Genomic DNA, 26,768 nt, shown 5'->3' with positions numbered 1-26,768 from the left:
ACTCGAGGGTAAGCCCGGAAATTTTCCCTCTCATCGAAGACGCAGAGGATTTCCAGACGGCGTTCGCAGCACTAAGGAGCATCTATGTTCGCCCAGTGAACCAGATCTACGCACGCTACCAACTCGCAATGAGACGGCAAAGTCCCGGAGAATCGCTGGACGAATTCTACGCCGCTCTGCTAATTTTGGGACGGGCCTGCAGTTGCCCGCCGGTAAACGCGATTGAACACACGGACATGTTGATGCGCGATGCTTTTGTGGCAGGTATGAACTCTCCCCAAATCCGCCAAAGACTTTTGGAAAAAGAGTCGCTGGGACTCTGAGGCACGGGCCCTTGCAGCCTCCCTGGATGTAGCCGCGCGAAACGCCCGTGCGTACGGCCCCGACCGCGCGGCAGCCCCTTGGGCTCCGTGGACCCCCGTCGCGACAAACCCCCCCCCACCCCACAGGCATGCGCGGTTCAGACTCCAAGTCGTCCCGGGGGGGCCCGCTGCTATTTCTGCGGCCAGGCAAAACACCCCCGGCAGCGCTGCCCGGCCCGCACAGCGATTTGCAAGAGCTGCGGGAAAAAGGGCCATTTCGCGGCTGTGTGCCGGTCCCGGGAGGTTGCCGCTGTCCCAGGAGAAGAAGCAGTCCTGCGCGTTTCTAACGCTCCCCAACCCCCCCAGCGCCCTATGTACGACCCGCAGGCGCAGCAATTTTGGGTCCCGGCCACCGCTGTCCCCGGAGAACAAGGAGTCCTGCGCGTTTCAAACGCTCCCCAACCCCCCCAGCGCCCCATGTGCGACCCGCAGGCACCGCCATTTTGGGTCCCGGCCGCCACGAGGGGAGGAGGGGGGCCGCCATCTTGGGACCCCCCAGCCCTGTGCGACGCATGGGGGCGGCCATTTTGTCCACCCCCGCCGCCATCTTGTGACCCCCCATCCATGTGCGATGCATGGGGGCGGCCATTTTGTTCACCCCGCCGCCATCTTGGACGGCAACAATGGACCCCAGCATCGACGCTTCAACGGGGTTCGAGGAAGACGCTGAAGCACTACGACCACGTCTGGCCTCAATGACGCTGGACCAAGCACAGCCCAGGACGCTCCAGACGACGACAACAACGGTGCTGATCAACGGGCACGAGACACCATGCCTGGTCGACTCCGGGAGCACAGAAAGCTTCATCCACCCCGACACGGTAAGACGCTGTTTTTTGACCATCCGTCCCAGTGCACAAAAGATTTCCCTAGCTGCAGGATCCCACTCCGTACAGATCAAAGGCTACTGCATAGTGACCCTAACGGTGCAAGGGAGGGAGTTTAAAAACTACAGGCTCTACGTCCTTCCTCAACTCTGCGCGCCCACATTACTGGGATTAGACTTCCAGTGCAACCTGCAGAGCCTAACTTTCAAATTCGGCGGCCCAATACCCCCACTCACTATCTGCGGCCTCGCAACCCTCAAGGTTGAGCCCTCATCCTAGTTTGCAAACCTCACCCCGGATTGCAAACCCGTCGCCACTAGGAGCAGACGGTACAGCGCCCAGGACCGGACATTCATTCGGTCCAAAGTCCAGCGGCTACTGAAGGAAGGCATAATCCAGGCCAGCAATAGTCCCTGGAGAGCACAGGTGGTAGTAGTAAAGACAGGGGAGAAGCAAAGGATGGTCATAGACTATAGCCAGACCATCAACAGGTACACACAGCTAGATGCGTACCCTCTCCCCCGCATATCCGACATGGTCAATCGGATTGCCCAACATAAGGTCTTCTCCACCGTGGACCTCAAGTCCGCCTACCATCAGCTCCCCATCCGCCCAAGTGACCGCAAGTACACAGCCTTCGAGGCAGACAGGCGATTATACCACTTCCTAAGGGTCCCATTTGGCGTCACAAACGGGGTCTCGGTCTTCCAACGAGAGATGGACCGAATGGTTGATCAACACGGGTTGCAGGCCACGTTCCCGTATCTCGACAATATAACCATCTGCGGCCACGATCAGCAGGACCACGACGCCAACCTCCAAAAATTCCTCCAGACCGCTAAAGCCTTGAACCTCACATACAACGAGGACAAGTGCGTTTTTAGCACAAACCGGCTAGCCATTTTGGGATATGTAGTGCGCAATGGGATAATAGGCCCCGACCCCGAACGTATGCGCCCCCTCATGGAATTTCCCCTCCCTCACTGCTCAAAAGCCCTAAAACGCTGCCTGGGGTTCTTTTCATATTACGCCCAGTGGGTCCCCCAGTACGCAGACAAGGCCCACCCCCTAACACAGACCACGACCTTTCCTCTGTCGACAGAGGCTTGCCAGGCCTTCAGCCGCATCAAAGCGGATATCGCAAAGGCCACGATGCGCGCCATCGACGAGTCCCTCCCCTTCCAGGTCGAGAGCGACGCCTCCGATGTAGCTCTAGCGGCCACCCTTAACCAAGCGGGCAGACCCGTGGCCTTCTTCTCCCGAACCCTCCACGCCTTAGAAATCCGCCACTCATCAGTGGAAAAGGAAACCCAAGCCACAGTGGAAGCTGTGCGACATTGGAGGCATTACCTGGCCGGCAGGCGATTCACTCTCCTCACTGACCAACGGTCGGTAGCTTTCATGTTCGATATTGCACAGCGGGGCAAAATTAAAACTGACAAGATCTTAAGGTGGAGGATCGAGCTCTCCACCTTCAACTACGAGATCTTGTACCGTCCCGGAAAGCTGAACGAGCCGTCCGATGCCCTATCCCGCGACACATGTGCCAACACACAAATAGACCGTCTCCAAGCCCTCCACGAGGACCTCTGCCACCCGGGGGTCACTCAGTTCTACCATTTTATAAAGTCCCGCAACCTCCCCTACTCTGTGGAGGAGGTCCGTACAGTCAGCAGGAACTGCCACATCTGCGCAGAGTGCAAACCGCACTTTTTCAGGCCAGATAGAGCGCACCTGATCAAGGCTTCCCGTCCCTTTGAACGCCTCAGTCTGGATTTCAAAGGGCCCCTCCCCTCCACCGACCGCAACGCATACTTCTTGAGCGTGGTGGACGAGTACTCCCGTTTCCCCTTCGCCATCCCCTGCTCTGACATGACAGCGGCCACAGTCATTAAAGCCCTTAACACCATATTCACACTGTTCGGTTGCCCCGCATACGTCCATAGCGACAGGGGGTCCTCCTTCATGAGTGACGAGCTGCGCCAGTTCCTGCTCAGCAAGGGTATAGCCTCGAGCAGGACGACCAGCTACAACCCCCGGGGGAACGGGCAAGTAGAGAGGGAGAACGGCACGGTCTGGAAGACCGTCCTACTGGCCCTACGGTCCAGGGATCTCCCAGTTTCACGGTGGCAGGAGGTCCTCCCGGACGCCCTCCACTCCATCCGGTCGCTACTGTGTACCACTACTAACCAAACGCCTCATGAGCGCCTCCTTGTCTTCCCCAGGAAGTCCTCCTCTGGAACGTCGCTGCCGACCTGGCTGGCGGCCCCAGGACCCATCTTGCTCCGAAAACATGTGCGGGCGCACAAGTCGGACCCGTTGGTCGAGAGGGTTCACCTCCTCCACGCGAACCCGCAGTACGCCTACGTGGAGTACCCCGACGGCTGACAGGACACGGTTTCCCTGCGAGATCTGGCGCCCGCTGGCAACACGCACACCCCCCGACACCTATCACCCCCTCCCTGCCACCGGCGCACCCCGCAACAGCCCCCTTCCTGGGAGGATCGGTCCTCCTCCCAGGTCCGACCAGAAGTGAAGCTGAAGCAGAAACCGTAAAGCTCCCGGAGGCGACAACACTGGAACAAGCACCACCACCACCAGGGCTGAGGCGATCGACGAGGACGACCAGACCGCCCGACCGACTTGTGGCATCGGTGTAACACTAGAATGTTGTGGACTTTAACGAGAATTTTTTTACCTTTTTCCCTCTTACGAATACTGTAAATAGTTCAAAACAAAAAATACCCTGTACATACTGTGATGACATGCAAAAGTTTTTCCTCCCAGGACCAGCCTTGTAAACCTCTACCACCATGCGAAGCACCACCCCGCCGGGTTCATTTTTAACAAGGGGTGAATGTGGTAGTATGCATTAGGGGTCATGTGGGACTGTGAAGCCGTGATGTCATTGGCTGACAGATCCCGGGTCCTGGTTGGCTGTTGACTTCTAGCTCCGCCCTGAAGGCGGAATATAAGAACCAGGAGTTCTGCCCCGCAGGCCAGTCTGTTACTGAACTGCGGGGAACAAGTCACGCTTAATAAAGCCTCATCGACTTCACCTCTATTCGTCTCTCGGGAGTCTTTGTGCGCTACACCCCCTTCTCCAGTCCCCCCGTCGTCAGCACCTCCTCCAGCAACGTGGAAGCGGCTCTACTAGGAAGCTCTGTATCTCCTTTCTGGCAAAGTCCTGAACCTGCATGTATCTAAATATTTCCCCCTGCTCCAGCCCATACTTCGCTCCCAGCTCCTTCAATCCCGCAAACCGACCCCCAAGAAACAAATTTTTTAGTGTCCTAATTCCTTTCTCCTCCCACCTCCGAAAATTTCCATCCCACTTCCATGGCTCAAATCCAAGGTTCCCCCGAATCGGCATTTCCCAACCCAAAGTGCTGTCGAAACTGCCTCCAAATTCTCAACAAAGCTATTACTACCCACTCTTGTCCAGATTTAATTTGTACCCTGAGAAAGACCCAAACACCCAAAGCAGCTTCAGTATTCCCCCGATTCATACACTTGGTTCCGACACGTATAATAACAAGTCATCGGCATATAAGGACACCCTATGCTCTATCCCCCCCGCACTATCCCTTTCCACACCCCCGAACTTCTTAATGCGGTGGCCAATGGCTCAATCGCGAGTGCAAACAGCAGGGGGGACATAGGACATCCCTGCCTAGTCCCACGGTGGAGAGAAAAATATTCTGAGCTGATGTTATTTGTTGGGATTTGGCCTTCGGATCCTTATATAGTAGCTTTACCCAGTCCACAAATCTGGGTCCAATTCCAAACCGCTCTAGAACTGCCATCAAGGACCCCATTCTATCCGGTCAAACGCTTTCTCGGCATCCAATGCCATAACCACCTCGGTTTCCTGCTCCTCCACCGGTACCATAACATTCAATACCCTCCTAATGTTCGAAAAGAGCTGCCTCCCTCTCACAAACCCTGTCTGATCTTGACCTATCACCTTCGGGAGGCACTCCTCTAGCCTACCTGGCAGTACCTTCGCCAATATCTTTGCGTCCACGTTTAAAAGTGATATGGGCCTATACAACCCACACTCCATCAGATCCTTATCTTTCTTAAGTAACAGGGAAATCGATGCCTGCCCCAAAGTTTTTGGTAACACCCCCTTTCCCTATCGCCTCCTCAAACATCCCCACCATCCACGGTACCAGCGTATTTTTGAATTGTTTATAATATTCCACCGGAAACCCATCCGGCCCTGCCACCTTCCCCGACTGCATCCTCCCAATCGCATGTTTTATCTCCTGCTCCACTATCGCCCCCTCTAATGTAGCCCTGTCCCCTTCCCCTATCCTCAGGTACTCCAGCCCATCTAGAAATTCCGACCTCTCCCAGGTGACTCTGACCTGTACATCCTCTCATAGAATTCCTTAAAGACCTTGTTAATCTGATCTGGAGCTACCACCAACTTCCCTGCCCTGTCCCGCACCTGGACAATTTCCCTTGCTGCAGCCTCCCTACGGAGCTGACCCGCCTTCGCTCCATGCTCGTAAACTGCCCCCTTGATCGTCTCAATTGGTGTACCGCCTTCCTGGGAGGTGGTCGGTCAAAGCTCGCCTGGAGTTCATTCCTCTTTTCCAACTGCGTTGGGTCCCTACCTTCTGCATACCTCCTGTCTACCTCAGCATCACATCTATTACCCTCTGACGTTCCAACCTCTCCTCTTCGTCAAGCCTAGCCTTGAACGAGATCACCTCACCGCCTTTGACACCTCACCCGTGCAGTTAAAACCTATATATTCCTCGATTACTTTTTCAATTTTGTCTCAAAACCCTCGGTCCCCCAACAGTCCCACATCTAACTTCCATCCTGGTCTCTGTACCATCCCCTTCTCCAGTGCCATATTCACCCAATGCAGAGTATGATCTGATATTGCTATTGCCGAGTACTCCGACCCTTTAACCCCAGACAGCAGCACCTTCCCCACCATGAAAAAGTCAATCCGCGAGTACACCTTATGGACCGCTGAGAAAAACAAGTACTCCCGCACCCTCAGGTGCAGAAACCTCCAAGGGCCCACTCCTCCCATTTCCACCATTAGCCCAGCCAGTGCCTTTACCCCCCCCGACAGGACTAGCAAGCGCAGCCGTGACCAGTCCAATTTTGGCTCCTGCACCAGGTTCCACAACCCCCCCCCCCACTATCAGTTTGTGCGTGTCCAAGTCGGGGATGGCCCCACACACCATCTTCGCGAATCCCACATCGTCCCAATTGGGACTATATACACTCACCAGCACCACTAGCCTCCCCTCCAGCGCCCCTGTCACAATCACATACCTAACCCCTTGATCTGCAACCATCTTCTCATCTGGGACCATACCCTTTTGCTGACCATTACCGCTACCCCTCGAGCTCTTCCGTCAAATCCATAATGAAACACCTGACTAACCCAGCCCTTTTTAAGTCTCCCTTGGTCCTTCACCCTCAGGTGAGTTTCCTGCAGCATTGCTACATCGGCCTTCAAACTTTTAGGATGCAAAAGCACCCTTGACCTCTTGACTGGGCCTCCTAGACCCTCCTGTTCTACATGACTCTCAACGACCCCCCCCCCTCCCCCACAACCACATCTTCTTATCCACCATCATCATACCACCGGGCCCTGCCCCATGAGCCTGACCCGTTCCTTTCCATTATTAACATCGAACCCCCTTCCCCCCCACCCAGAATTCCCCCTTCACTTTCCCTCGAAAAAATCTCACCCAGTATCGATCCTTCCTCCTCCCCCCCACTTGCTCGCCTCGTAGGCCCATCGAAACCTGCTACTCAGGCTCCAATGTCCGAAGCCTTTCTCCCACCTCACCTCCGTTCACTAGCCGACATTAGTTAGCTAGCGCGGGTAGTCCCCCTCTCCACCAAAAAGGCATACTGTCCCCTCCCACCCAGTCTCAGAAGAAAACGAAAAACAATCTAACCCGTGCAATTCAATGAAATAACATATAACTGTTGCAACAAATAAAAGGAGCAAAAATGCCAATCAAACCAAACAAAAACTTAAACTCTATAAGAATGTGAAGTCAAGTAAGTTACAATACAGGTCAGTGAAAAGAAAGATATAACATTTATTCATTTTCCAGCTACCCAATTACAGTCCACAATCTCTCTTCCAGCTCCACTCCTCACTTCTGTCCCAAACCTTCTGCCTTCATGAATGCCTCAGCCGCCTCCACCGTTTCAAAATTTAAATCTTTGGCGTTGTACGTCACCCTCAGGTTTGCCGGGTTTACCATACCAAATCGCAGTCCCGCCTTCACTCGGCTGAATGCCGCTCGTCTCTTTGCCAACTCCACCGTCAAGTCCTGGTAAATCCGAACTCTAGCACCATCCCACTGCACCTCCTGCTTCTGCTTCGCCCAGTTTAACACCTTCTCCTTCATGTGGTATTTATGGAAGCAGATAATTACTGCTCACGGCGGCTCACTGACTTTGGGGTTCGGCCTTAATGACCGATGAGCTCGGTCCAGTTCATACCAGGAGGGGTCTTCACCCTCCCCCATCAACTCCGCCAGCCTCTCAGCAAAGTACACAGTTGGCCTTGAGCCCTCTGCCCCTTCAGGCAAGCCCACAATTTTCAGATTTTGCTGCCTCGAGCGGTTCTCCAAGTCCTCAAGCTTTGCTCGGAGTCCTCTGTTAACCTCCACCACCCTCTGTAGTCCGTCTCCCATCGAGGTGAGCTGGTCACTGTGCTGCGACATGGCCTCCTCCACTTCCTTCAGCTTTTCACCCTGTTCTCACAGCTCGGCTGATGTCTTTGCCACATCCACCCTCACCGGGTGAATGCCTCCTCCACCAATGATCTCAGTGCCTCTGCTATTTTCTTCCTCGACGCCTCCTTGTGCGTCGCAAACTGCTTCTCCAGCTCCACACCCATCACCTCGGTCATCATAAGAACTCCAATGCGGATAAGAACGTAAGAACTAGGAGCAGGAGTAGGCCATCTGGCCCCTCGAGCCTGCTCCGCCATTCAATGAGATCATGGCTGATCTTTTGTGGACTCAGCTCCACTTTTCGGCCCGAACACCATCACCCTTAATCCCTTTATTCTTCAAAAAATTATCTATCTTTATCTTAAAAACATTTAATGAAGGAGCCTCAACTGCTTCACTGGGCAAGGAATTCCATAGATTCACAACCCTATGGGTGAAGAAGTTCCTCCTAAGCTCAGTCCTCAATCTATTTCCCCTTATTTTGAGGCTATGCTCCCTAGTTCTGCTTTCACCCGCCAGTGGAAACAAACTCCCCACATCTATCCGATTTATTCCCTTCATAATTTTATATGTTTCTATAAGATCCCCCCGCATCTTATACGGGGTGTTGGGTGTCTTAAAAAATATTAAGGTAGATAAGTCCCCAGGGCCGGATGGGATCTACCCCAGAATACTGAAGGAGGCTGGAGAGGAAATTGCTGAGGCCTTGACAGAAATCTTTGGATCCTCGCTGTCTTCAGGGGATGTCCCGGAGGACTGGAGAATAGCCAATGTTGTTCCTCTGTTTAAGAAGGGTAGCAAGGATAATCCCGGGAACTACAGGCCGGTGAGCCTTACTTCAGTGGTAGGGAAATTACTGGAGAGAATTCTTCGAGACAGGATCTACTCCCATTTGGAAGCAAATGGACGTATTAGTGAGAGGCAGCACGGTTTTGTGAAGGGGAGGTCGTGTCTCACTAACTTGATAGAGTTTTTCGAGGAGGTCACTAAGATGATTGATGCAGGTAGGGCAGTAGATGTTGTCTATATGGACTTCAGTAAGGCCTTTGACAAGGTCCCTCATGGTAGACTAGTACAGAAGGTGAAGTCACACGGGATCAGGGGTGAACTGGCAAGGTGGATACAGAACTGGCTAGGCCATAGAAGGCAGAGGGTAGCAATGGAGGGATGCTTTTCTAATTGGAGGGCTGTGACCAGTGGTGTTCCACAGGGATCAGTGCTGGGACCTTTGCTCTTTGTAGTATATATAAATGATTTGGAGGAAAATGTAACTGGTCTGATTAGTAAGTTTGCAGACGACACAAAGGTTGGTGGAATTGCGGATAGCGATGAGGACTGTCTGAGGATACAGCAGGATTTAGATTATCTGGAGACTTGGGCGGAGAGATGGCAGATGGAGTTTAATCCGGACAAATGTGAGGTAATGCATTTTGGAAGGGCTAATGCAGGTAGGGAATATACAGTGAATGGTAGAACCCTCAAGAGTATTGAAAGTCAAAGAGATCTAGGAGTACAGGTCCACAGGTCATTGAAAGGGGCAACACAGGTGGAGAAGGTAGTCAAGAAGGCATACGGCATGCTTGCCTTCATTGGCCGGGGCATTGAGTATAAGAATTGGCAAGTCATGTTGCAGCTGTATAGAACCTTAGTTAGGCCACACTTGGAGTATAGTGTTCAATTCTGGTCGCCACACTACCAGAAGGATGTGGAGGCTTTAGAGAGGGTGCAGAAGAGATTTACCAGAATGTTGCCTGGTATGGAGGGCATAAGCTATGAGGAGCGTTTTAATAAACTCTGTTTGTTCTCACTGGAACGAAGGAGGTTGAGGGGCGACCTGATAGAGGTATACAAAATTATGAGGGGCATAGACAGAGTGGATAGTCAGAGGCTTTTCCCCAGGGTAGAGGGGTCAATTACGAGGGGGCATAGGTTTAAGGTGAGAGGGGCAAAGTTTAGAGTAGATGTACGAGGCAAGTTTTTTACGCAGAGGGTAGTGGGTGCCTGGAACTCACTACCGGAGGAGGTAGTGGAAGCAGGGACGATAGGGACATTTAAGGGGCATCTTGACAAATATATGAATAGGATGGGAATAGAAGGATACGGACCCAGGAAGTGTAGAAGATTGTAGTTTAGTCGGGCAGCATGGTCGGCACGGGCTTGGAGGGCCGAAGGGCCTGTTCCTGTGCTGTACATTTCTTTGTTCTTTGTTGTTCATCCTTCTAAATTCCAACGAGTACCGCCCCAGTCTACTCAACCTCTCCTCATAATCCAACCCCTTCAGCTCTGGGATTAACCTAGTGAATCTCCTCTGCACACCCTCCAGCACCAGTACATCCTTTCTCAGGTAAGGAGACCAAAACTGAACACAATACTCCAGGTGTGGCCTCACTAACACCTTGTACAATTGCAGCATAACCTCCCTAGTCTTAAACTCCATCCCTCTAGCAATGAAGGACAAAAGGGGCTGTTTAGCACAGGGCTAAATCGCTGGCTTTGAAAGCAGACCAGGGCAGGCCAGCAGCACGGTTCAATTCCCGTAACAGCCTCCCCGAACAGGCGCCGGAATGTGGCGACTAGGGGCTTTTCACAGCAAATTCATTTGAAGCCTACTTGTGACAATAAGCGATTATCATTTCATTTCATTTCAACCTCCATTTGCCTTCTTAATCACCTGTTCCACCTGTAAACCAACTTTTTGCGACTCATGCACTAGCACACCCAGGTCTCTCTGCACAGCAGCATGTTTTAATATTTTATCATTTAAATAATAATCCATTTTGCTGTTATTCCTACCAAAATAGATAACCTCACATTTGTCAACATTGAATTCCATCTGCCAGACCCGAGCCCATTCACTTAACCTATCCAAATCCCTCTGCACTTTTTGACTTACCACTCATCTTAGTGTCTGCAAACTTGGACACATTGCACTTGGTCCCCAACTCCAAATCATCTATGTAAATTGTGAACAATTGTGGGCCCAACGCTGAGGGACACCACTAGCTACTGATTTCCAACCAGAAAAACACCCATTAATCCCCACTCTTCGCTTTCTATTAATTAACCAATCCTCTATCCATGCTACGACTTTACCCTTAATGCCTTGCATCTTTATCTTATGCAGCAATATTTTGTGTGGCACCTTGTCAAAAGCTTTCTGGAAATCCAGATATACCACATCCATTGGCTCTCCGTTATCTACCGCACTGATAATGTCCTCAAGAATTCCACTAAATTAGTTAGGCACGACCTGCCCTTTATGAACCCATAAGTCCGGCATCCGCCATCTTGTCAGCGCTTTTACTGGTCCTCTCCTTTGGCGGCGAACCTGCGTTTCCTCCCTTCTTCACAGCTGTTCATGGCATCCTTTTACCACTTAGTATTTTTCTCTTTCTTTCTTCAATCTCGAGATAATTAATAAAATAAATAAACAAAATAAAAAATTAAAGTAAAAAAAGAATTATAATAAAAATAATTTTTAAAAAACTTTTTTTTAAATAATTTTTTTTTTTAAATTCAAAAATCCAAGTTCAAAACATCCCTTCTCCTGGGACCGGACTTCAAACATGCCAATCATTCATTTTCAGTGGGGGGGCCACCCGATTTGCGTGGCTCCCCCTCTACACCTGTGCTGGGGATTAAGGCCACGCCTCAGGTCACACTGCTCCCCCGCCACTTGCTTCAGGCTCGATGACCCTGCTCCTCCGTTCACGGGGGTCCCCACCGGCTCCAAACCTGCCCGACCCGGTGCCCGACCCACAGGCCCCGACGGCCGAAGAATTCGCAACCGGCGAAACCACGGGGAAATCCCTGAAAAACGCTGAAATGCTGCCAACTGACAGGAGCCCCTCTCCAGGGTGACCGTTCCACTCGCGCGCGCCACCGGAAGTCTCCAGATATTAATCTAGTAAACTTTATTTGAATGGCTTCCAATGTATTTATATGTTTCCTTAAATAAAGAGGCTAATACTGTACACAGAGCTCCAGATGTGGTCTCACCAATTCCCTGTACACCTGAAGTATAAATTCCCTACTCTTGTATTCAATTCCCCTTGCAATAAAATATAATATTCCATCAGCTTTGTTAATTATTTACTGCACCTGCATATTAACCTTTTGCAATTCATGCACTAGTTACACACACACTTTAATTTGTAAATCATTGTGTTACACAATCACCCATCAGTACCACTAAGGTACCCAATAATTTTAAAAATGATTTACAATTGACCTGACATCTTTGACAAACATATCCATGAGATATCCCTTTAAAGTGTATTTTTGATTGCTTAGTTTCCGAGATCTCCGCCACAGCCATTTCTTGCATGTCAGATCTGACAAGAGCTCCTTACTTCTTTCTATTGTATTATTAAACATTTTACCCATTTTAGCCTCGTCAGAGAAATTATCATTCTTAGATTTTTTTATATTTGTTGAATTTTCGCAGTTATTCACAGATGTGCAAGGGATAAATAATGATATATGATAATATGGGTACATGGTGCCTTTATACTTACCAGTGGCGTTAAGCAGCAGTACTACCAGATACCTGGAAATAGTTATCTGCTTGCTCTTTTAGTCGCCAAACACCATTTGACAATTGATACTTAAGCAAGGAAAAAAAACCAAAAGAAAATGTAAAATATTTGTCCATACGTATGTGAGAATAGAGTTTTTCAATTATTCAACGTGATTCCATTGCATTATTGAGAAATTGTGAAGGGAAATATATGAAAAGGGGCCAACCAGTCTGGGAATTAGAATCTTCATAACAGTCCATCATGCAACAGTTGATTAAATGCTGCTGAAAGCAAAATTACACAGGAATACAGGTTGAGTATCCCTTATTTGAAATTATTGGAGCCGAGTGTCTAGGATTCCGGGATTTTTCAAATTTTGGAATACCAAGTTGCAAAGGACCTCAGACATTGCTCGGAGCGGCTGGTCGGTGTTGAGTCCGATGGTGGGTATGCAGCTTCCCTCCCGACAGGGAATCAGGTACCAGGTTCAATTCGTTCACTGAAACAAACTTGTGCCATCAATTGGAAGAATACGTACGTGTGTTCGGTCGCAGGAATAGGACAAAGTACGAGGAACAGCCGATATGGACTCGGAGTTGTGAAACATCGCATAGCGAGCAGATCTTGGATGAACACTATGTTATTTTTTGCTCGAGACATGATTTCAACAAGGAATAAAAGTGCGGATTTCAGAGCTTTTAAAATATGGATACTCAACCTGTATTAACAATACATAACATTTATGAACCTTGCACACTAACATTTTCCAAACGCCAGTTCCATCCAACCCAATGGGTTCTACCTGGCCTAATTAATAGAAATTAAGTAAACTTGCAGGTGGCGGTGTTCTCATTCACAGAACCAACAGAATCAACCTGCCTCCACCACACTTCCAGACAGTGTATTTCAGATCTGAACCACTCACTGTGTGAAAAGGTTTTTCCTCATCACATTTGCTTCTTTTGCATACCACTTTAAATCTGTGCCCTTTCGTTCTTGATCCTTTTATGGCCAGGTCCCTCTGCTCCTGCACCCCTTTAAGAATTTTACTCATTATTTTAGGTTGTATTTCCTGCCCTTGTCCTCATAGGTGGTAGATGATTGGAAGGTGCTGTCGAAGCAATATCTCATTATCACTGAAGGATTCTTACCAGTAACTATTTTTTGTCTTCTTGGGCATTCTGGTGAGGGGTGGGTCCAGACAACCAAGATGGTAGTAGAGTTTGCAAGTATCACAAAGGACAAGGAGGTGTTGATCATGATTCTTCTTACAAATTCCACAACTGAAATTAATAATAATACACATTTAATCATAAAGTGCTAACCTCAAATCAATATAGCACCAATTTACCAGTACATTACACCTTAATTCACTGCCAGTTGAACAAATGACAGAGATTCCTGGGGGGTGGGGTGGAGAGAGGAGATGACGACCTTAGAAGAAGTGCAGCATAATTTACCAGAATGAGGTCTGGACTCCAAGAGATAAATTATAGGAAATATTACACAAACTAGGATTATATTGCCTTGAATTTAAACGGTTAAGTGGTTGATTTGACCAAGGTTTAAAGTATTAAGAGGAATAGGCAGGGTAGAGAGACTATTTCTGATGCCTTGGGAGTTTAGGATGGGTATAGTCTAAAAAGCTAGAGTTATAACTTTCACAAGTGAAATTCAGAAACATTGTTAAATGGTGGCAGAAGTTTGAGGTGCTTACACAAATAGCATCTGATGCTAGATCAAAGGCCAATTTTAAATCTGAGACTGACAGTTATGTATTAAGGGATTGGGGGGGGGGAGAAATAGTGTTAGGTTGAGGAACAGCTATTATCTCGTGAATGGCTCAAGAAGGTTAAATGGCCCACTCCGGTTCTTATGTGCACATTCAATTAACACCGAATGGGGGAAAAATTAATTTATACAGTGCCACTTATGGACATGATGTGGAGATGTTGGCGTTGGACTGGGGTGGGCACAGTAAGAAGTCTTACAACACCAGGTTAAAGTCCTGTTAAAACAGGTTTGTTTCGAATCGCTAGCTTTCGGAGCGCAGTTCCTTTCCCAGGTGAATGAAGAGGTGGGTTCCAGAAACACATATACAGAAAAAAGTCAATGATGCAAGACGATACTTTGAATGAGAGTCTTTGCAGGTCCAGGCGGTGTGACAACTTGCTGAAGCACTACAAAGCATGTGGTGAAGGTACTTCCAGAGCGCTGGTAGGGAGCAGTTCCAGGATTTTGAAACAACAATGATAAAGGAATAGCAAATTATTTCAAAGTCAAGATGACTTGGAGAGGAACTTGGAGAGGAACTTGGAGGTTGTAGTGTCCCCAGTTCAAAAGCGGCTGATGCCCTTATCCTTCCACGTGGCAGAGTTTGCAGATTTGCGAGGTGCTGTCAAAGGAACTTTGGGCAGTTGCTGTAGTGCATCTTAAAGGTGGTACACACTGCAGCCATGTGCTGATGGTGGAGGGAATGTATGCTGAAGGTGCTATAGCGAGGTTGAACAAGTGGGCTGTTACAATAAAAACTGAAAATGCTTGAAATACTCAGCAGGTCTGGCAGCATCTGTGGAGAGAGAAAAGGTTCAGGTTGTGGTCAAGTAAGTTGCATTGTCCTGGATTGTAATGAGTTTCTTGACTGCTGTTGGAGCTGCACTCCCCCAAGCAAGTGAAGATTGTTCTATTATTTCTGGAAAGGTTTTGGGGAATTAGTTGGTGAGTCATTCACTTCAGGATACCCAGGCTCTGGCCTGTTGTTGCAGCCACAATAGCTATGTGGCTTTTCAAAATTATTTCTCTGGTCAATGGCAACTCTCCTGGATGTCGATGGTGGGAAGTATGAAAGTGGTAATGATGCAGAATATCAAGGTGGTTGGACACTCTGTTCAAGATGCTCATTGTCTGGCACTTGTAACATATCAACCGACCCTTTAAAGCCTATTCAGTCCTTGCTTGCATGAGTTTTATCTTGAAGAATTGAGAATGGAACAGAACACTGGGCAATCAGCATCGATCATCCTCACTCCTCACCTTATTATGAAGGGAAGATCATTATAACGAAGCAGCTGAAAATGGTTGGGCCTTAGACGCGACACTGAGGGACTGCTGTGAGATGCCCTAGGGTGATTGGCCTCCAAAAAACACTATCACATTCCTTGTTGCTAGATGTGACCCCAAACAGTATAGAATTTTCCCCAATTCGCATTGACCAAGGCTCCTTTATACTCTACGACGTCAAATACTGCCGTGACGTCGAACGCAAATGAGGTCACTCTCAATGAAACAACATTAGCAAAGTACAGCAGATGCTGGAAATCGGAAGTAAAAATAGAAGATCCTGGAAATACTCAGCAAGTCAAGCAGCATCTGTGGAGAGAAATGGAGCTAATGTTTCACATCAATGACCCTTCATCAGAACTGAGGGAAGATAGAAATGTAATAACAATAATCTTTATTAGTGTCACAAGTAGGCTTACATTAACACTGCAATGAAGTTACTGTGAAAATCCCCTAGGCGCTTGTTTGGGTACACTGAGGAGAATTCAGAATGTCCAATTCACCTAATAAGCACGTCTTTCGGGACTTGTGGGAGGAAACCGGAGCACCCGGGAGTACGTGCAGACTCTGCACAGACAGTGACCCAAGCCGGGAATCGAATGTAGGTCCCTGGCGCTGTGAAGCTCACCATTGTGCTACCTTATTAGTGTATAAAAGCTAAAGTTTTCCGATAATAAAGTGAAAATGTGCTCATCTGTACCCCTGTACCATTTAGACAGTCACTCATCATCTCATGAATACACATCCCGAATAACAAAGTGAAAGTGTTTTTATCTGCACCCCTAAATCCTTTAAAGAGCAAGTCTGTATGCAAGAAATAACGTTTTCTCAAATCAGGGTAGCAGCTGTTTCTCTAACCACACTTTTGAGTCTGCCTCTTTGTTCTCGAAGAAACAACAGGTGTGGGGGCTGCCCCTTCAATTTCTAACAGTAGCTAATGGAGATTGGTGCGCCCTTTAAAAATGGCGTTCTGATCTCAGAAGTGCGGACCTGTCCGAGATTAGGTCCCACATCTCTCAGTTGCAGCGCAGATCCCAGCATGCCATGGAATGATGTGGAAAACCCAATTTCCCCAAAAATATTTTCCAAGTGCTATATTTTTTTATTTAAAAAAAAATATTTTTTATTGAAGTTTTCACAAAATATCAACAACAAAATGAAAAAGGAACCCAATAGAATTAAATACAGAACAAAATAAAACAACCCCCGTGCCCCCCTCCCCCCTATACATAAATAATAAATTAACACCCCAAATTAATACACAGCAAACATAGCAAATATATACACCCCCTCAGATCCCCCAGTGTAGACAAACAGAAATGAAATAGAACACCACCCCTCCCCCGGGTTGCTGCTGCTGACCATTGTCTACTGTTCTGCCAGGAAGTCCAAGAACGGTTGCAACCGCCGGAAAAGCCCTTGCACCGCCCTTAAGGCAAATTTCACCCTCTCCAATTTAATAAACCCCGCGGTATCGTTGATCCAGGATTCCACGCTTGGGAGCCTCGCAACCTTCCATGAAGAAGAATCCTTCGCCGGGCTACCAGGGACGCAAGGGCAGAATACAGGCCTCTTTCGCCTCCTGCACTCCCAGCTCCCCTGCAACCCCAAATATTGCGAGCCCCCAGCCCGGTTTGACCCTGGATCCTACCACCCTCGACACCGTCCTTGCTACGCCCTTCCAAAACTCCTCCAGCGTTGGGCATGCCCAGAACATATGGGTGTGGTTTGCTGGGCTCCCTGAGCACCTAACACACCTGTCCTCACCCCCAAAAAAACGGCTCATCCTTGTTCCGGTCATGTGTGCCCTGTGCAGCACCTTGAACTGTACGAGGCTGAGCCTCGCGCACGAAGAGGAAGAGTTCACCCTCCCAAGGGCATCTGCCCACGTCCCCTCCTCGATCTCCTCCCCCAACTCCTCCTCCCACTTACCTTTCAACTCCACCACCGAGGCCTCCTCCTCCTCCTGCATCACCTGGTAAGTTGCCGCGATCTTCCCCTCTCCTAACCCCCCCCCCTCCAAGAGCACCCTGTCCTGTACCATGCGTGGCAGCAGCAGCGGGAATTCCACCACTTGCCGCCTGGCAAACGCCCTTACCTGTAGATACCTAAAGGTGTTCCCCGGGGGGAGCCCATACTTCTCACCAGCTCACCCAGGCTCGCGAACTTCCCATCCACAAACCGGTCCACCAACCTTCTTATCCCTGGCCTGTGCCACCCCGAAAACCCTCCATTTATTTTCCCTGCGACAAACCGGCGGTTCCCCCGTATTGGGGTCCACACCGAGGTCTCCACTTCCCCCCCTGTGCCGCCTCCACTGCCCCCAGATTTTGAGGGTAGGCGCCACCACCGGGCTCGTGGTATACCTCATTGGAGGGAACGGCAGCGGCGCCGTTGCCAGCGCCTCCAGACTCGTACCCTCACAGGACGCCGTCTCCAGCCTCTTCCATGCAGCCCCCTCCCCCTCCATCACCCACTTGCACACCATCGCCACATTGGCAGCCCAGTAGTACCCACAGAGGTTGGGCAGTGCCAGCCCCCCCATCCCTACTCCGCTCGAGGAACACCCTTCTCACCCTCGAAGTCCCTCGCGCCCACACAAACCCCATTATGCTCCTGTTGACCCGCCTAAAGGCCTTCGGGATAAGAATGGGGAGGCACTGGAACAGGAACAAAAACCTTGGGAGCACCGTCATCTTAACTGACTGCACCCTACCCGCCAGGGTCAGCGGCAATGCATCCCACCTCTTAAACTCCTCCTCCATTTGCTCCACTAGCCTCGTGAAATTAAGGCTATGCAGGGCCCCCCAGCTCCTGGCCACCTGGACCCCCAAGTACCTGAAGCTCCTCTCCGCCCTTTTTAGTGGGAGCTCGCCAATCCCCCTCTCCTGGTTCCCTGGGTGAACCACGAACAACTCGCTCTTCCCCATGTTGAGCTTGTACCCTGAGAAATCCCCAAACTCCGAGGATTCTCATTACCTCCGGTATTCCCCCCACCGGGTCCGCTACATATAGCAGCAAGTCATCCGCATAGAGCGACACCTAATGCTCCTCCCCACCCCGCACCAACCCCTTCCAGTTCCTCGACTCCCTCAGTGCCATAGCCAGGGGTTCAATCGCCAGTGCGAAGAGCAGGGGGGACAGGGGACACCCCTGCCTAGTTCCTCGATGCAACCAAAAGTACTCAGACCTCCTCTTGTTCGTGGCCACACTCGCCATCGGGGCCTCGTACAACAGCCTAACCCACCTGACGAACCCCTCCCCAAACCAGAACCTCTTCAGCACCTCCCAGAAGTACCCCCCACACTACCCTATCGAAAGCCTTCTCAGCGTCCATCGCCACCACTATCTCCGCCTCCCCCTCCCTCGCCGGCATCATAGTAACGTCCAGGAGGCTCCGCACATTCGCGTTCAACTGCCTCCCCTTCACGAACCCCGCCTGGTCTTCATGGATCACCTGCGGCACACAATCCTCAATTCTCGTGGTTATAACCTTCGCCAGCACCTTGGCATCTACGTTTAACAGCAAAATCGGCCTGTAAAACCCACACTGCAGGGGATCCTTGTCCCCCTTCAGGATCAAGGAGATCAGTGCCCGGGACGTCGTCGGGGGGCAAAGCCCCCCCTCCCTTGCCACATTGAAGGTCCTAACCAGCAACGGGCCCAACAGGTCCACATATTTTTTGTAGAATTCGACCGGGAGACCGTCCGGCCCCGGTGCCTTCCCCGCCTGCATGCTCCCTCTCCCTTTGGCCAACTCCTCCAGCCCAATCGGGGCCCCTAATCCCGCCACCATTCCCTCCTCCACCTTCGGGAACCTCAATTGGTCCAGAAAGCGGCCCATCCCTCCCTCCTCCTGTGGGGGCTCGGACCGATACAGTTCCTCATAAAAGTCCCTGAAGACCCCATTGATGCCAACCCCACTCCGCACCACACTCCCTCCCCTATCCTTAACTCCCCCGATCTCCCTACCTGCGTCCCGCTTCCGAAGCTGATGCGCCAGCATCCGACTTGCCTTTTCCCCATATTCATAAATCGCCCCCTGGGCCTCCATCCACTGCGCCTCCGCCTTCCTGGTGGTCAACAGGTCGAATTCGGCCTGGAGGCTACGCCGCTCCCTCAACAGTCCCTCCTCAGGCACCTCTGCATGCCTCCTGTCTACCCTCACCATCGTCCCCACCAGCCTCTCCCTCTGCTCTCTCCTATCCTTTTGGGCCCTAATGGAGATCAGCTCTCCCCTAACCACCGCCTTCAGTGCCTCCCAGACCATCCCCACTCGGAGCTCCCCGTTGTCGTTGGCCTCCAGGTACCTCTCTATGCTTCCTCGGACCCACTCACTCACCTCCTCGCCCGCCAACAGCCCCACCTCCAAGCACCACAACGGGCGCTGGTCCCTCTCCTCCCCCAGCTCTAGGTCTACCCAAGCGGGCGTGATCTGAAATGGCTATCGCCGAGTACTCGGTATCCTCTACTCTCGCTATCAGCGCCCTGCTCATAATAAAAATCTCGATCCGAGAATAGGCCTTATGAACATGCGAGAAGAATGAAAATTCCCTAGCCCCCGGGGCCTTGCAAATCTCCAAGGGTCCACCCCTCCCATCCGGTCCATAAACCCCCTCAGCACTTTAGCCGTCGGCGGCATTGTCTGTCACAATGCTTGACGCCTCGAACGACACCCTCTTTCCCACCAAGATCGCCACCCCCCTGACCTTTGGCATCCAGCCCCGAATGAAACACCTGACCCACCCCTTCCTCAATCTTACCTGGTCTGCCACCTTCAGGTGTGTCTCCTGGAGCATGACCACATCCACCTTCAGCCCCTTCAGGTGCGCGGACACCCTTACATTCCAGGTTATCGGCCGGATCAGGGGCTACCCGCCCCCCTCCCCGCCGACTAGCCATAACCCCTCCTCAGCCAGCCACGCGCCCGCACCCCACACCCGGCCCGTTCTCCACAGCGGCTGACCCCCGTCCCAACCCCCTCTACTCGCTCCAGCTCCCCCTTGACCATACCAGCAGCAACCCAGTTCCCCCCCACCCACCCGCCACGCTAGGACCCCTCCTAGCTGCTTTGCTCTCCCCATTGCACTCCCGCAAGTCAGCTGACTCCTGCTGACCCCGGCCACTCCCGCCTCTCCTTCGACTCCTCCCATTGTGCGACATCCCCATCTCCTCCATTACTCATCAGCAGGCTCTCCGCCTCCCCCTTCCATCCCAAGCGCGGGAAACAACCCTCGCTTCCACGCCCCGCCCCCTCCAGCGCAGGAAAAAGCCCGTACTTTCCACCTGCCCGGCCCCGCCATCTCTGACGCAGCTCCTTTTACAGGCCCAGTTCCCTCACCCCCGACTCGGGCCTCACCCTCCCCCGCGGGGCCCGATCCCCCCTACCAGCCATCCACCCCTACTCCATTTACTTGCCCCCCTCCAAGAGCCCACCCGTCAGACCCAACCAGAACAGTGCCCAACCCACCCTAACCACCCACACCGAATCAAAAAGGAACAAGAGCAAAGAGCCCCCCTCAAAATGTAACACACCAACAGCAATCCCCGACCACCCATCCCAACCCTCAGTTTGTGTCCAGCTTCTCGGCCTGAACAAAGGCCCACGCCTCCTCCGGGGACTCAAAATAATGGTGCCGGTCCTTGTAGGTGAAGACAGTCGCGCCGGCTGAAGCATGCCAAACTTCACCCCCTTCCTGTGCAGCACCGCCTTCGCCCGGTTGTACCCAGCCCTCTTCTTCACCACCTCCGCGCTCCAGTCCTGGTATATTCGAACCTCCGCATTCTCCCACCTGCTGCTCCTCTCTTTCTTGGCCCATCTGAGCACGCACTCCCGATCAGCAAACCGATGAAACTGCACCAGCACCACCTGTGGCGGCCAGTTAGCCTTGGGCCTCCTCGCCAGCACTCTATGGGCCCCTTCCAGCTCCAGGGGCCCCTGGAAGGACCCCGCTCCCATCAGCGAGTTTAACCTGGTGACCACATAGGCCCCCACGTCCGACCCCTCCAGCCCCTCCGGGAGGCCCAGGATCCGCAGATTCTTCCGCCTCGACCAATTCTCCATCTCCTCGAACCGTTCCTGCCATTTCTTGTGGAGCGCCCCGTGCCTCCCCCTTTATCGCAAGGCCCAAGACCTCGTCCTCGTTATCGGAGATCTTTTGTCGGACCTTGCGGATCGCCACTCCCTGGGCCGTCTGGGTCTCCAGCAGCTTATCGATAGAAGCCTTCATCGGCTCCAGCAGGTCCGCTTTGAGCTCCCTGAAATAGCGCTGGATAACCTCCTGCTGCTCCTGCGCCCACTGCATCCATGCTGCCTGGTCCCCGCCCACCGCCATCTTGCTCTTCTTCCCTCGCACTTTCTTTGGGTTCACCACCACTTTTTTAGTCGCCCCGCTCCTGGTCCAAGCCATACACCGTCAGGGGAATGTTGCAATCTTCTTCCCACACCGGGAAATGTCGACAAAATGCCGTTGGGTGCCCTGAAAAGAGCCCAAAAGTCCGTTCCAAGCGGGAGCTGCTGAACGTGCGACTTAGCTCTGCATAGCCGCAACCGGAAGTCCCAAGTTCCATATTATGGCATGTCGGGGGCACCCCTAGTGCCAGTGTGGGCCTGTCTGGCCTGTCCAAACAGATTATCCCGGCCAAGGTCTGTGAAAGAATAGAGGGTAGGGGAAATAAAATGACAAAGGTTACTTGGCGGAAAATCTAAAGGGAGTGGTAAATGGGTAAAGGATGCATTTAGATAAGATGTGAACAACTGGATGTGAACAGCTGGATCGCAGCCGTCCAAATGCAAATTAAAGGAATAAAGAAACCAGACAGCACCGAACCACCAAACAAAGAAGGAAATAAAACGTAGACAGAAATTATAATCTCAAACTGTTGAACTAAATGTTAAGCCCAGAAGATTATAGCGTGCTGAGTGAGAGATGTGTGCTGTCCCTCAAGCTTGTGCTGAGCTTTGTTGGAACTCAATAGGCCAAGGACAGAAAGATCAGAGTCAGAGCAGGGTGGAGAATTGAAATCACAAGCGACAAGAAGTTCAGGATCATGCTTGCAAACTGAATGGAGATGTTCCACAAAGTGGTCACCCAATCTATACTTAGTCTCTCCATTGTAGAGAAGGCCACATGATGAGCAGCGAATATGGAATACCAAATTGAAAGAGCAAAATTACTTTCTGTTGGCCATGGTATTTGGGCTTTGGCTGGTGAGAATGGAGGAGGTACAACGGCAGGTGTTGCATATTTTTAGCACCTACATGGAAAGGTGTCTTGGGAAAGTGAAAGGTTGTTGAGGGTGACTGAGGATGGACAAGGATGTCCCAGTGGGATGGACCCGTCAGAATGCTGAATGGGGAGGGGAAGAGAAGATGCATTTGATGGTGGTATCATGCTGGAGGAAATGGTGGAAGATGATCTGTTGAAGATGGAGTCTGTTGTGGTAAAAGGTGAGGACAGAGGATAAACTATTATATTTTGGGGGCAAGAGATGACAGCAGGTGCATAAAAAAGAACAGATATACTGCAGGGCCCCGGCAGCAGCAAAGATGGAGATATCAGGAAAACAAGTCCGTACAGGGCACAGGGTATGAGTAAGTATAGTCATGGAATTTGTAAACTTGCAGTGAATAAGTTAATATCCGATCCACAGAAATGGAGATAGAAAAGTCAAGGAAAGGAAAGGAAGAGTCAGAGATGGATCATGTGATGGTAAGAAGGGTAGAAATTGGAAAGAAAGTCAATTACATTTTCTAGTTCAAGCCGGGAGCGGGAAGTAGCACCAAGGCATCAATGCACAAAAAAGAATGTTCCACATATTCCACAGAAAGCAAAAATGCTTGATTCATGGGGTACCCACAGCAACACCTTATAATTGGAAGAAATGAATGGAAATAAGTAAAATAGAAGTTGTTCAATGTAGGAAGAGGTTCAGACGAGTGGAAGAGAGTGATGGTAAATGGGACTAGTTGGACCTCCATTCAAGGAAGAAGCAGAGAGCACTCAGATCGTACTGCTGGGAGAATGGAGGTCCAGAGGGATTGAGCATTCATGGTGCCATTCATTCACTGGATTGGCCCGGTTTTTGCAAATTCTTCAGCCTTGTTTTTTCCACTCGTGCTGGGCTCTGCCTTCAGTCAGGGTGAGATGTTCATGGAGCCTCCTCCACCTATCAGTTGTTTATTAGTCCACCACTATGCTCATGGGTGCAGAAGTGCAAAGCTTTGATCTGATCTTTACTGTGGATCTGCTCAGTGTTGTTCATGGCCTGTTGCTTCTGCTGTTTTACATGTAGCCCTATGTTGCAGTTTCATCATATTGGAGCCTCATTTTTGAACCATAGAAAATAGGAGGAGGAAGCCATTCAGCCCTTCAAGCCTGCTCCGCTATTAAATATATTCATGGCTGATCCTCTATCACATTATCATATTCCTGCTTTCTCCCCATACAGCCAACCAACATTGATCCCCTGGCTTGATCGCATCAGTAAAGTGATGGACGTTGCCAGGACATGAAGTTAAAAATTGTGCTGGAATACAATTCTGCTACTGCTGAACTGAGCTGCTAGATCTGTTCGGAATCCATCACATCTAGCACAGTTGCCATACCACACAACACGATGCATCATGTCCTCATTGTGAAGGTTGAATTTTGTCTCCACAAGGACAGTGTTGCTCCTACCAATACAGTCCTGGGCAGAAGCATAATTGGCATATCAAATACGTGTTAGAAATTCAGTTTATATGTATTAATGATGTTTATACCTAGTCATAGTAGCAGAGCAAGAAATTCTGAGGAAGTCTACTTCCCACATGTTCGCAAATATCCAGCATGGAACAGCAAATTCAATATTTTAGTAAACATAATTCAGAAATGCTCCCTTAGAGGTGTCGCAGTGATTAGCACTGCTGCCTCATGGCACCGAGGACCCAGGCTCGATCCTGACTCCGGGTCACTCCATGTGGAGTTTGCACATTCTCCCCGTGTGTGCGTGGGTCTCACCCCCACAACTCAAAGTGTCCCAAAAAGAATTCGACACTTCAAATTTAAAAGAAAAAATGCTCCCTCGAGGAGAATACATCTCATGACAATGAAGAGCAGGGTTGCAGAGTACTTTTTAGCTTGACCAATTCGCAAAAAGTTCAACACTATGGAGTGGCAGCATATGGATTCATGGTTCGTCTTTCCCCAATTGCTGAGTTAATTTGCACATTATTGCAATATAATGTGTAAAAGTTAGGTGGATGAGGCATGTCGCCATATTCTTCTCACACACAAGTCTACTTGCTACTCACACACAAGTTGAAAGTACCATCGGCAAAGACTGGGAATTTGTCTCCAAACTACTGTTTTAACCAGGATGGTGCATAATGCACTTTAAAAGTAAGAAAATAAAAAACAAATGTCATTTCAAAGAAATCTAGATGGTTCAGCATAAATTAGTGGCATGCCATATTATCACACTATCAAGGAGACCTAGCAAAACTAAAGTAAATGATAATTAGAGGGAAATCTCTGCTGGTTGGAGTCATACATAGCACAAAGGAAAACGGTTGTGATTGTTGGAGGCAATCATCTCAGTTCCAGGATTTCACTGGTGGAGTTCCTCAGGGTAGTGTCCTCATCCCAACTACCTTTAGCTGCTTCATCAATGCCCGTCCTTCCATCATAAGGTCAGAAGTGGTGATGTTCGCTGATGATTCTACAATGCCAGCACCTTCGTGACTCTTCAGATACTGAAGCAGTCCAGGTTCAAATGCAGCAAGACCTGGACAATATCCAGGTTACGCTGTCAAGTGGCAAGTAACATTCGTGTCACACAAGCGCCAGCAATGGCCGCCTCCAATATGACAGAATATAACCATCGCCTCACGATAATTCAATGGCATTACCATCACTTATTCCCCCACTATCAACATCCTGGGAGTTACCATTGACCAGAAACTGGATTGGACCAGGAATATAAAGGCAAATGCAATGTCAGCATTCATGTCGAGAGGGCTAGAATACAAGACCAAGGATGTACTTCTGAGGCTATATAAGGCTCTAGTCAGACCCCATTTGGAGTATTGTGAGCAGTTTTTGGGCCCCGTATCTAAAGAAGGATGTGTTGGCCTTGGAAGGGTCCAGAAGAGGTTCACAAGAATGATCCGTGTAATGAACAGCTTGTCTTGAGAGGAATGGTTGAGGACTCTGGGTCTGTACTCTTTGGAGCTTAGAAGGGTGAGGGGGGGATTTTATTGAAATTTACAGGATACTGCGAGGCCTGGATTGAGTCGATGTGGCGAGGATGTTTCCACTTGTAGGAAAAACTAGAAGCAGAGGACACAATCTCAGACTAAAGGGACGATCCTTTAAAACAGAGATGAGGATGAATTTCTTCAGCCAGAGGGTAGTGAATCTGTGGAACTCTTTGCCACAGAAGGCTGTGGAGACCAAATCACAGAGTGCCTTTTAATACAGAGATAGATAGGTTCTTGATTAATAAGGGGACCAGGGGTTATGGGGAGAAGGCAGGAGAATGGGGATGAGAAAAATATCAGCCATGATTGAACGGCGGAACAGACTCGACTGGGCGACTGCCTAATTCTGCTCCTATGTTTTATGGTCTTATAAATACTATGGCTACAAGAACTGGTCAAAGGCTCGGAATTCTGTGATATGTAACTAACCTCCAATCCGCTGTCCATTATCTACAAGGCACAAATAAAGAGTGTGATGGAACACTCTCCACTTGCCTGGATGAGTCTAACTCCAACAACGCTCAGATGTTTGATACCATCCAGGACAAAGCAGCCCGCAGATTGGCATGCCAACCACAAACATTCACCCCCTCCACCACTGATGCACAGTGGCAGCAGTGTACAAGAAGCTCTGCAGGATCTCACCAATACTTCTTAGTAAGCATCTTGCAAACCTACGACCTACACCATCTTGAAAAACAAAGGCAGCAGACACATGGGAACACCAGTTGGAAGTTCCCCTTCAAGCCACTCACCATCCTGACTTGCAAATATATCACAGTTCGTTCACGGTCGCTGGGTCAAAATCCCCCTAATAGCACTGTGGCTGTACCTTCACCACATAGACTGCAGTGTTTCAAGAAGGCAGTTCACAACACCTCCTAAGGGCAATTAGGATTAGGCAATATATCCTGGCCTAACTAGCAATGCCCACATCCCAAGAATAAATAAACAAACACATTCATGTTAAGAAGAGAAAAGTACTCGCATCAGAGCAGCAGGCATATTCTTGCATATTTTAAAAC

At 50.1% G+C, this 26,768-nt stretch overlaps 1 protein-coding gene across 3 annotated transcripts in view; it reads right to left on the bottom strand.

Moving 5' to 3' along the window:
- phf14 (PHD finger protein 14) overlaps window positions 1–26,768 on the bottom strand; it is a 362,139-nt gene that overhangs the window by 184,788 nt on the left and 150,583 nt on the right. For all 3 annotated transcript variants that reach the window (XM_072509115.1, XM_072509117.1, XM_072509116.1), the window contains exon 13: window positions 13,592–13,723. In XM_072509115.1, the coding sequence (XP_072365216.1) occupies window positions 13,592–13,723 (132 nt within the window). The remainder of the gene's footprint in view (window positions 1–13,591; window positions 13,724–26,768) is intronic.

Source organism: Scyliorhinus torazame, chromosome 6 (assembly GCF_047496885.1).
Source record: "Scyliorhinus torazame isolate Kashiwa2021f chromosome 6, sScyTor2.1, whole genome shotgun sequence".
Taxonomy (NCBI): domain Eukaryota; kingdom Metazoa; phylum Chordata; class Chondrichthyes; order Carcharhiniformes; family Scyliorhinidae; genus Scyliorhinus; species Scyliorhinus torazame.
The sequence above is the reverse complement of the archived record's forward strand: the minus strand, read 5'-3'. Positions and strand labels throughout refer to the sequence as shown.